This window comes from Sceloporus undulatus, chromosome 2 (genome assembly GCF_019175285.1).
Source record: "Sceloporus undulatus isolate JIND9_A2432 ecotype Alabama chromosome 2, SceUnd_v1.1, whole genome shotgun sequence".
Lineage (NCBI taxonomy): Eukaryota > Metazoa > Chordata > Lepidosauria > Squamata > Phrynosomatidae > Sceloporus > Sceloporus undulatus.
In genome coordinates, this window is record NC_056523.1 from 286,955,016 (window position 1) to 286,967,610 (window position 12,595).

The following is a 12,595-nucleotide window of genomic DNA, read 5'->3' on the forward strand; positions in this document are numbered from 1 at the left end:
TCCCTGGAACACATTGGGAACACATTGGGAACACATTTGGAACGCCCGGTGGCGACGGCGGCGTTCTGCTGTGCGGTAAACTAGCGTTCTGGCCCTCATCACGTTCCAGGCTCGCGCCCGTAAGAACACATTGGGGAACGCTTTTACCCTAGTGCGGTAATCTCCATAATCTCATGAATTCTTTGTCCATAGATTCCAACATCCATCACTTGAAAATATTGAAAAATATATAAACTCTAAAAAGCAAACCTTGATTTTCCTATATTATATAAGGGACACCATTTTACTATGTCAATGTATTTAATGGGACTTGAGCATCCACATTTGGTATCCACAGGGCATCCTGGAACCATACTTCAGCAGATACCAAGGAGCCACTGTATTTAAAGAGAGTCACCTCTCAGTCTTCTCTTTTCCAAGCTAAACATATCCAGCTCCCTCAGTCACTCCTCATAAGGCTTGTTTTCCAAACTTTTAATCATTTTAGGCCCGAGACAGACGGGCGGGAAGTGCTGTTCTCAGGCCAAAATTAGAGTTTGGGAGCATGCAGAAACTCCATGCTCCTGAACCCTAATACAGAGCAGCGCTGCCATCATGGTGGCTTCTGGTCCACACGGAGGCTGCCATAATGACGCAAGCACAGCGCCGCATCCGTACATCGGGTGCTTTGTTTGGCAGTGCCCACACGTGTGCAAAAGAACCTGCTTTTAGCGGGTTCTTTTTGGAGTGAAAGGAGCTGGCATGGTTTGGTTGCTGCAGGCTCCCTCCAGAGGAAAAATGGGTGGCTCCAGACTGCCCCTTTGGGACGGTCTGCTGAGCCTTACCTCCCTCCCAAGTCCCTTTGTCTCTCCCATTGCTCCCTGTGCTGTCTGGGGGGCGATCTAGCAGGCATGTAATAATAGTTTTAAAATGGTGTTCAATGGCTCTCCTCACATGTCAATCTATGAATGTGGAGCGGGGGGAGGTTGCAGGGGGGTGTAATGTGTTTACCGCGTTAGGAGGTCAATGAAGCAATTTGCTATGTTTGGAGGTATGGGTGGCAGGGAGGCACGGCCGGGCACAGAGAGGGGCTGCCAGGGCGGATTCAAATCCGCCCTGGGTTCCCACTGGGCTGAATCGATTTATTGTCAAATAAATCAATTCAGCCCAAAAAGGAGAAGGAAAACCCAGCTCCTTTTTGACATGGGTTAAATGGGGGGAAACCATGCCCTCCCTTAGGAATCGATTCCAAATTGATTCCCAAGTGGAAACCATGGTGGTTTAAGCTGGATCGTGATTCGACACGATCCGATTTAAACAATAGTGGGAATGGGCCCTAAGTGAATCAATGAATGACCTCTAAACACCCTCTTCTCTTGCAACCCAAACCTTCTTATGAACCTGACCATTCTTTTTCAATATGTGAAGATCCCACTTTGCTGGAAGAGCAAATTTAAGCAGATGGATTGGTAAGAGTGACTGGAGGATGCTATTGCTCTTTTTGACTTTTCTGTGACTTTCTCCTTTCCTGTCCTAAAGGATTGGGTTTAGTCAGGCTCTGTCTTCACTAAAATGTGCAGAACAGTTCCTGGTGCTTTCTAAAGTAGGAGAGCCTGTAAAGTATTAAATCAGAAGGGAAATGGTGTCCTCAGCCTGTTGTGCTCCATTGTGCCTCATGATTCAGCCCATCTAGTTCATGATTGCTGAAATGCTGATGTTCTAGTTATGCAGTCACCTCATTCTGAACTGTGATAATCGATCAGATTATTTCTTCACTTAAAAGTATTTATAGTAAGGATGCATACAAATAAGAATAACCCATTTTGTGAAATTGTTGATCAATGCAAATTCTTTACCTGTTTAGAAACCTTAGCCCAGGTTTTCTTCAGTCTGTAGATTGCACTTCTGTTCAAGGCTGATGTGATTTCCAACACACCATTATAGTTGTGCATACATCGGCAGATGTCTGCCACTGCTACCCATTTCTCAATCGCATTAGCACGTGAGCCAACATCAGCATAATTCATAATCTGGGATGCAACAAGGTTGCTCATCTAGACCAAACAAGTAGTTCTTGAGACACTTACATTTACAACACAGGGTTAAACAGTATAAAAGAAGTGAAAGATTATGGCTTTTTAGCAAGTAAGACTAAAAATACATTTCATGAATGTCTGAAGGAACAGGACAAGAACACGTGAATTAAGGAGTAGATGAGAATGGCAGACTAATATTCATCAGAGAACATGGCTGCTGACATTAAGCAGGGTTGCTAATGGCAATGGCTCTCAGCTGTATGCTAAAAGCAAGAATGAGGAGGATTAGTTCTAAGTAGGACTTATTAAACTAAATTATGTGTAACAGACATAATATTATTTTAGTTTGCCTTTATTAAATACAGATATAGCTTACTTCTTTATGCCAATACTTATAGATTTCAGCAAACTAATACTACCAAATTGCTTGCAGCTGTTCAGAAAAAATGAAAATCTGTGGAGATCTCTATTGTGAATCCAGAATACTTGAATTCCTAGAAAGTATTCTGATTTTATGGTAACTTACATCATTAAAATGCTGGCTGGTTCTCATAATATAAGGTGTTCTTTCATTTTTGTCCAATTTCATCCAACCCTGCCCAAGAAACTCTCTGGAAAATATGAAGGAAAAGAAGAAAGATGGGAAAAGGCAGAACAAAATATTGATTGTTTGATTGAAGACAGACTCCTGTCTTACAAAGAGGGCCTTAATCCCCATGTTAGATGTTACTCTTCCACCTGAACAAAGAATTGAATCAGCCCATGTATAGGGATTCAGTAAGTATTGACTGTAGGAAAGGAATGCTGATTATATATCCCAAACCCTGTTCTTACAATTTAAAGCCGTGGCCATCTTTAACATATAAATGCCCAGATCCTATTTGGTAGGTTTTCTATAGACAATTGTTTAAAACAAGAAGCAAATCACAAGATTTTTGTACTGACACTAAAATAAATTATAGTACTGTACATTTGATCTTAAGAGATCTTAAGAGAGCCAGGGTGGTGTAGTGGTTTCAGTGCTGGACTACAACTCTGGATCAGGATTCAATTTCCTACTCAATCATGGAAACCCACTGAGTGAATTTGGGTGAGTCACACATTCTCAGCCCCAGAAAGCCCCATGATAGGTTTGCCTTAGGGTTCCCATGAGTCAGAAATGACATGAAGACACAACAACAACAAGCTGATGAGTAACAGAATTTCTCATATACATTTTTTAGCTATAATATCTCCCATGAAAAAATTATGGACTAATTGTGTGCACAATTATATTGAGAGCTTGTTCACCAAGCATAAGATTACACAAGTGTAGCAATGCTGGAGCACTACATCACAGTGTTGTTCATCCATGTATCCTTCTGTTACTTGACAGCTTAATCGACAATCTACGCAGCATTATTATTATTATTATTATTATTATTATTATTATTATTATTTATGGTATTTAAACCCAGCCCTTCAGCCCTAAAGGCTATCAGAGCGGCTTACAATTATTATTTTTAATTAGATGGTTCCCTGCCCTCAGGCTTACAATTATTTAGGGCTTTGTTTACAGAGCCTTCTAGACAGTGCAACCACATGCATTGTTCATGCAACCCTGAATAGGGTAATAAATTTGTGCAATCTCTGATCAAATGCAACCACTTGTGTAATAGAATTTATATCATCATAAAGGCAGAAAAGATTCTGGCTTTACAGAGCCCTCTGGTACAGGAACTTCCAATTTTTCCTAAGACCTACTAGGATCTTGCTAATAGGGCAAAACTGAGAAAGAAGCTGGTTCCCTCTCATGCATGCAGACTTTCCTCTCAATGTTTTTTAGTAAAGAAGAAAAAATCTCTTCCATTACAAGCAGTAAGAGGGAGAAACATCTAGTCAAGTCCAGAACTGATACACATCTTGTGTTTTATCTGTGGTGGGTTTGCATCAGGGGTGACTCCAGAAACTTTCCTTTCCTTCCTCCAAATCCATAACCTATCCTTGCCTACTGGCACATCACTCACACATCCTGTCCTCTTTTTGTGGCTCAGGTTCCCCACCCTGAGTTCTGATTCCATCATGGAAGTTTCTACGGCGGACACCCTCAGAAAGGGAAATCCACTATCTCATAAGACCTTAGGGACCTCTTCCCAGGGGCAATATGAGATTGCCCCCTATTGGATTCTGTGAAGCCCCTACTAAGGACATGACTAATTTAGGAAGTAATAAGAACAAATGGACTACATCAGGTGTGGGCAAAATGTTGTTCTTGGTCCTAAGGGGCCAACAGTCCTATCTAGCATAGCCAACAATGAGAAATGCTGGCACTGGCCATCCAACATTTGCTTTTTATGCTCAACCTTTCCTGGCCTTGTTCCCACAGATTTCCTGAATTTGCAGCAGGCATGGGAATATTAATGTCAGATGTTCTTTGCAGTTTTACTATAGACAGATAGGTTACTCTCTTCAGGAAATGAACTGCATCCTGTTCACAAAGAACTGGAATAGAGATACAGTGGTACTACTCAACATGTTGACATTAATCTTTCATAGACCATTTATGCTTTGATAAATCTTAAGCAACACCAAACCCATCTCTATCTATTATACATTCAAATTACTTTTTGAAGGCTTGTCACAAAGTTCAAAACTTCACCTATAAAGTATTTTTACTTTGATTATAATTACTGGAAAACCACTTACTCATACGGTATGCTTCTGAAAACAATGTGATCTAAAAGAGTTATTTGTTCAGCAAGCTCCATTGCTGATAACGTTTCAAAGCACTCTGGTTTAGGACACTCTAACTGTAAGTAAGGAAGCACACAATTGATTAAAAATAAGTTTTAGTTTATTTCACACCATGTTTGGTTAATGACACAGTACTGTATTAATTTTACTGTTTAGTTGCTGTTATATGTAGAAGGTAAAACAGTAAGAGGGAACAAACTAACACAACCAAGAATTCTGCTATGCATGAGGAATAGTCAATTTGGGCACAATGCGGCCTGAGTTAAGTACCTATTGAACAGATTTTGACAAAAATAAAAAGGATATCCATATGAAAATAGATCTTTTTAAAATATAGTGCCTCATTACCCTAGAGTTCAGAAAATATATTAATCCCATTAATTTATTTATTTATAGATTCTTTTAAAGAATCTATAAAATAAACTTCCCCAACCAAAATGTTAACATCTCCAGTTTCTAAAATGTTTGAGAATGAAACTTATTATGGAAAATATTTCATTCAATATCGTAATAGTTTTGCTGGAAGTATATTATCAAAAATATTATTTGTATGTACAGAATTTTTATACACTGATCCTTGAAATAGTCTTAAAAACATTGCTATTGTTGTTGTGTGCCTTCAAGTAGTCTCTGATTCATGGTGATCCTAAGGCAGAGTTTTCTGCAGCTGAGATTATATGACCCAACCAAGGACACCCAGTGGTTTCATGGACAAACAGGGAACTGAACTTTGGTCTTCAGAATGACAGTTCAACGCTTAAACCACTACAGCATGCCGGATCCCTCTTAAAAACATACCAGCATTAAATACAAGTTGACGATCTTATTTGTGAAATTCAGAATTTGATCCTTAAACTTCAATAATAGGATTAAGACAGAATAACCACATAGATTTCACCCAATTGCACCCTGCTGTTGTTTGTTTGGTAATCTTCAGCACTGTGTTTGGTGACTTTTGCAAGTAAAACCAGTTGTACATGACTCTAGACATTCCTCCTCTTGTTTCCATACCTTAGTTTCCCCTCTGTAAATTGGGATTAATATATTTTCTGATACATATATAGACTATACAAATGAAGCATCTGTGCTGGAAATGTTACATTTGTATTCTTTATGGAATTTAGTGTACTGTTGCTATTTAACGGTGGTTAATAATGATTCTGCAGACCAGAGTTTGAATTTCCACTTTACCAAGGAAACCTACTTTGGACAAGTCACATTCTCTCAGCCTCAAAGGCAAATCCCTTCTGACCAAATCTTGCCAAGAAAACACTGTTACAGGTTCACTTTAGGGTTGCCATAAATTGGAAATGACTTGAAGGCACACAACAACAACAAATAGTAAATAATAAGCTGGGCCTACAACAAAATTTTGCAGTATATCATTACTTCCTAAAAGGAGTATTCCTATGCAGAATTCTAGCCATGGTCTCCTTCATTTTGTTCCCTAGTTTCTGATTCTCCTTAACAATGCAGTTTTCTGTTTTCCCCCCCAATAGACATGCATTATTGTGTATCATTTCAGCATTCTCAGCCCTTATATGGCTATTGCTCTTTCCTCTTTAGGTTCTTCCCATGGATTCTGAGTGGTTTTATTTGCCTACAATTCTATTGGCACTATCTGCCTCCATTCAATATTACAAGGGGTGATAAAATAGTCGACCAAAAATGAATAAAGTAAAAGAAATAATTATGCAGGAATTACTAAAGTATTAGTACAATTGTACTTAAAATATAGGTGCATAATGCACATAGCTGCTTTTAATATCTACTAAGGCACAATGGGGAAACAAAGGAACATAGGAAGCTGTTTTATACTGAGTCAGATAATTGGTCTGTCTAAACTACTACTGCTACTACAGCCACTGACAGAAGATGGCTCTTATGCAGGAGTCTTTCCTCTTTCTATTTGGAAATGCCAATGATGAATTGGGGACTTTTGCATGTCAGGCTTGTGTTCTATCTTTGAGATACAATCCTTCCTCAGAAGAATTAAGAAGAGCTTAATCCAGTAACTGATCTTCTCTAGCTTCTGAATATCAAACAGAGATGAGAGCTTGCTGTCACTTTTACAGCAAGCACTTTAACACACTGATTGGCAAGGACTATAATTACAAAGCTATCTCTTTTTCCAGGATGAAGTTTTTCTGTACCTCAAATGTCCTCTCATTTGATGCTTTTCCCATGTAAATGGCTTCTTTGTGGTTTAAGACAGCACACTGAGTCCCCCCCAACATTCTTTTGTTTGTGCTTTCACTTGCAAATTGACACTACAGTTTTCAATAATTTGTATAATAACACAACTGGAGTGCCCAATATATAAGATGCTAATTCACAGAATGTGTCCCACTTAAAATAACCTCCACTGTATATTCAAAAGAGTGGACCATATTCTGCCTAAATTCCCACTGAACCAGCATTCATATGTAGAGTTATCCTTTTTTCAACAACTTCTGTTGAAAAATTTGAACACAAACAGTGATCAAATGCAATTATGAAAGGGACATTTATATAAACTCACCATTTGCATTATGTCCTCTATTTTTAAGTGACTGTCATCTTGATCTTCCTGGGAAAGTGCCCTAAAAACAATTGACAAAACATGTGATTGAAAAATGAACCTTTCTGTTGATAGTGACAATATGTCAGTTAAAATTATATGACAAAACTGTGGTAAATTTTATGATTACTGCCTTGGATATTTTCTAATAATAACACAATCCTATGCATTTCTATTTAAAGGTGAGTCTCATTGGCTGGGATCCAGTCATTCCTTTTGTTTGTGAAATGGGTGAGATGCAGCTCCTAACACAAACCATCCCACACTCATACTCAGAACTTGCTCTGAATGACTGGAAAACCTATAAAAATCTGTCTTCTGGCAACACAGAGGCTGAAGGGGGAGAGTAAGAAAGTCTGCTTCTGAAACACTGGATTTAAATCTGGCTAACGACCGAAACAGATGGCCCTGAAGGGGCAGTTTCAAGCCGCCCCCTAAAAAGCTGGATTGGGGTCACAGCAACCGCACACTTTGCCCTGGTGTAGCTTTTTGCCAGCCCCAAAAGAGGAGGCAAAAGGCCTTTTTTAGCTGGTAAAAAGCTAGCCTTACTGCCACCAACGTGGCTTTGCGGTGCTCCTGCAGCATGCAGCATACCGCCAGAGCACTGCAAAGCTGCCCGCCATGTGGTCAGGCAGGTGGCTTCACAGTGGCTTCCTGCTGGCTTAGCAGCATGCATCATCTAAATGACACATCCCCACACTGCTGGGAAGTCGCCGCAAAGGGTCTGTCTGTTTTGCCCCTAAGTGGGAAGACGACTACATTTTATGAGTGTGGTGAAATCTCCTTCTTTGAAGGTTTTGGAACTGGATGGAACAGTCCTAAGAACTGGAGTGCAACTTTGGTGCAGCTTCTGGCCTCTTAAGATGTGTGTGTCATTTAAACAGCATACCTCCAAAGTGACCCGAAGCAGCTTTATTTTGGCTGTTTGGAGCCTATGATCTAACACATCTGAAAGATTCTAGATTGGGTAAAAACTAAGAGTGAATTTCCAAGGAGGTTTAGCCTTCTGAAACATCTACTATATTTAGACTAATCCTGAAAGGAGATATGGGAGTAAATATAAAAATATAAATAATGAAGTATGAGTCTTCTCCAATGGATACAGAAGCAAGACAAATTTCTTCTTTATTTATTTCATTAATAGTTTGGTAGCATAAAGATAAGGAGAAGGCCAATGAATATATTCTGCCAATAGTAACATTGGAGAAAAACTGACTGGTTATGTCTAGAGTGATATGTTTGTTAGAAAGAGAGAGAGAGAGAGAGAGAGCTTTTTGGCCCTTGAGGGACCTGAAGGCAATGCACAATGGGTGAAAACATTTAAAACAATATGTAGATTACAAAAATGTATAAATAAATGTAAAATACTCATTAAAAATAAAAAATACTCACTTTTGAACAGCTAGAGCAGTCAGGACACTTTTCCTAAATGAGAACAGGCTGTAATCCTAATCCCAGGTTAGCTTTCCTACTGCAACAACACTTCTGTTTTATCTGGACTGAGCCTCAGTTTATTCATCTTGATCCATTCCTTTCCTGCATCCACACAATGATTCAAAACTTTCACAGTCTCCATGGGTACTATCAGCATACTGGGGAAACCCAACTCCAAACGGCCTCCTTGAGTAGCTTCATGTAGATGTTAAAAGAGCCAGTATTGAACCCTGTAGGACACCATGCAGTCTAATGGCCAAGAGGCTGAACAGGCACCCAACACCACCTTCTGGAAACATTCAGCCAAAAAAAAGACTGGGAACACTGCCAAGCAACATCCCCAAGTCTCATATCAGTTAAACAGCCCACAAGTATACCGTGATCAATAGTACTGAAAGCCACTAAAATGTCCAAGAGGACCAATAAGGATGCACTTTTTATTCAGATCTGGGTGCAAGTCATCCACCAAGGTGATCAAAGCAATTTCTGTCCCATTATCAGGCCAGGATTTAGATTGAAATGGATCCAGATAATCCATTTGATCCAAGATAGTCTGGAGTTGTGCTGCCACTACTCACTCTAAGATCTTATTTAGGAAAGTTTGATTAGAATCTCTCTGTTAAGTATCTAGAGTGGTGGGGTCCAGTAAAAAAGTCTTTAACGGGGGATGTTACAATTGCTTTTTAAAGATGGTATGGAACATATCTCTCTTTCAAGGAATCATTTATAACCTCTACCACCTAAGATAAACATGGGTCTAACAGACACTTTCCAAGTGACTTGCCCACATCATCATATTGAATAAACTGAAACTTGTCCATCAAAACCAGACAAACATATGCCTCAGCAACTAGTCCAGGCTCTATTTTCCATGTGAAGTCTAAGTCAGAATAGATCTGAGCAATTTTCTCTGCAAAATATTTAGCAAATTTGTCTCTGTGAACTCCTGACTCCTCCTCCTCAGCAGTGAGGTATTGAATGTGATAGCCCCTTGTATATCCAAAGCAACTCTGTTGGACCAGACTGTATTGATTTGCTTGGGAAGACAACTGGGACAACAAGAGAGGAAGACTTAGGATAAATCCAAGCATAGGCTAGGGCCCATTTTAGACCCTACTCCACAGCAGTGATTCTTTACTGTCTCTAATGCAACAGTACAATCTCTTAATTTAATGTTCTTACCTCAAGATGTTTGCTGTAGCTTTTCTTTCTTGTGGCAACAAGTCAGGGTCCCTCAACACTTCTTCTAGTAGATTTAGAACATTCATTTTCAGTTCATTGTTTAGCTCAAAATCCTATAAAAGAAAACTATTTTTATATATAATATCATGTGATATATTCTTATTTGTGAGGTTTTTGTTCTGCTTTTCTACTATGGTTTTAGCTACAATAAACATTTGAAAACCATGGACTACTCTGAAGACAACAGATTGGGGAACTGAAGACCTGCTTGTTGTTATATGTCAACTTCTTTATACTTAATTTCTGGATATGTTTTAGAGCCACTTCTATTGTTGTGATGCTTTGGTTATCATGCAAATAACTCAATACCAGGCTGCTTCAACAATATTAGAACAGTGAGCATACATGAGACAATCTCACATAAGCCATTTTGAAATTACTACAGGTTTGTGAGAAAGAACAAGTGAATAACAGTCACAGTGATCTTGTAAATTATAACTGTTGCTTAGTTTTGCCATTAGCACTAGAGATTTGACTCTATGTATATTGTTTGGTTTCAGAAAATCTGTCAAATGCTTATTATACATTTGATTTTGGATTACTGTGCTGGCAAACGTTCTCTCTCTGTACTTTTAATTAAAGAAGTCACACTATCATTCCAGTCCTAAATTTCTAAGTGTGTTTCATACATTATATGCCAGCAAAATTTGATTTATTATTAAGTATACACCTTTAACAGGAGGAAGCAACTAATTCAATTAATATATTTCACACTTTTTAAAGAGGAGGTCTTCCTTATAACCAGTTATCGTTTCTAAATTTATTAAGTAAAATATTAATATATAGAATCACAGAATCGCAGAGTTGGAAGAGACCGCTAGGGCCATCCAGTCCAACCCCCTGCCATGCAGGAAATCCAAATCAAAGCATCTCCGACAGATGGCCATCCAGCCTCTGCTTAAAGATCTCCAAGGAAGGAGACTCTATCACCCTCTGAGAGAGTGCATTCCACTGTCAAACAGCCCTTACTGTCAGGAAGTTCCTCCTAATGTTCAGGTGGAATCTCTTTTCCTGTAGCTTGCATCCATTGTTCCGGGTCCTGTTCTCTGGAGCAGCAGAAAACAAGCTTGCTCCCTCCTCAATATGACATCCTTTCAAATATTTAAACAGGGCTATCATATCACCTCTTAACCTTCTTTTCTCCAGGCTAAACATCCCCAGCTCCCTAAGTCGTTCCTCATAGGCCATGGTTTCCAGACCCTTCACCATTTTTGTCGCCCTCCTTTGGACACGCTCCAGTTTTTCAATGTCCTTTTTTAATTGTGGTGCCCAGAACTGGACACAATATTCTAGGTGGGGCCTGACCAAAGCAGAATACAGTGGCACTATTACTTCTCTTGATCTAGACACTATACTTTTATTGATGCAGCCTAAAATTGCATTGGCCTTTTTAGCTGCCGCATCACACTGTTCACTCATGTTCAACTTGTGGTCTACTTGGACTCCTAGATCCCTTTCACACGTAGTTTCATTCAGCCAGGTGTCACCCATCCTATATCTGTGCATTTTATTTTTCCGCCCTAAATAGCATTCCTTGGATTAAAAAATGCTTTCTTTGCATCAAATCTAGACAGATAATAAATAAATGTTTTCTCTTTTTAAAATACTTGTGTCCCTTTCCAGAAGAATTGCTATTTCCAAAGATTAAGCAATGAAGTGGGGTGAGGCTCAAATGAATCAATGTGCAGCAATAACTTCAGTAGATGTTCATGCTTGGAGTCAGTGAGAAGCATTAATTTTAGCCATTTGCATTTGAGCTTAGTGCAGATGTTTGTACAAAGGATTTAAACTAAAAGCCTCATCTATCTAGTATATTTGTAGCAGTTCCTTTTCCAGTAATTGTTCACTGCCATGTGCAAAGCAATGCAGCATCTGTTTCCATAGAAACAGAAACAATAGTCTCTAGCAAAGTTTTTAAGAGTACTGCGCATTTTACTTTGAATGTATGATTAGGAGAGACAGATGCTATAATTCCATAAATATATCTAAACATTTTAATTCTGGTTTCTACTGACTTTGTCTGGGGCTTGGTTTATGTTATCTTTTAGACAAAGCATTTGTGTAGGTAAACAATTATTTTGCTAGATAAAAAACAAAACAAAACACTACTGACCATTTAGAAACCATGTTTTCCCATTATGGAGATTTCAAATCATTACGTGAAGCAGACCAAACATTTTGAATTAAACTTCTTTATCATCAATATCAGCTCCAGTCTTGACCAATCAAAAGATCTATAAGACTAGATAATGGGTAGGAATTTCATGCCAATTTTTAAAACCAGTTTACACCCAAATTTCCAAAATTCCCAAATGTGGGCATCATCATTATTATTAAGCTTTATTTATACAGCACTGTAAATTTATACAGTGTTGTACATACAATCAATTAAAATAGATAAAATAAATCTGCCTATGGCATACATTCTACAAAAATAATTAAATATAATACATATTAGTATATGCTAACATTCAATAAAATAAATGAAAGGAAAGGAAAGGAACAAATTTGTCCATTCCTAATGAAGGCTAACAATGACACTGAGCATTTATACTGTACATTAGAGAATTCAATGGCTTTCTATACATGCAAAAGTGGTATTCCTTCATTA

The 12,595-nt window shown here is 38.5% G+C and overlaps 1 protein-coding gene across 1 annotated transcript in view; it reads right to left on the minus strand.

Moving 5' to 3' along the window:
• RASGRF2 (Ras protein specific guanine nucleotide releasing factor 2) overlaps nucleotides 1-12,595 on the minus strand; it is a 147,548-nt gene that overhangs the window by 15,602 nt on the left and 119,351 nt on the right. Inside the window, exons 19-23 of the mRNA XM_042447812.1 lie at nucleotides 9,925-10,037; nucleotides 7,270-7,330; nucleotides 4,701-4,804; nucleotides 2,542-2,626; nucleotides 1,836-2,033 (exon numbers count right to left, since the gene is read on the minus strand). Coding sequence (XP_042303746.1) covers nucleotides 1,836-2,033; nucleotides 2,542-2,626; nucleotides 4,701-4,804; nucleotides 7,270-7,330; nucleotides 9,925-10,037 — 561 coding nt within the window. The remainder of the gene's footprint in view (nucleotides 1-1,835; nucleotides 2,034-2,541; nucleotides 2,627-4,700; nucleotides 4,805-7,269; nucleotides 7,331-9,924; nucleotides 10,038-12,595) is intronic.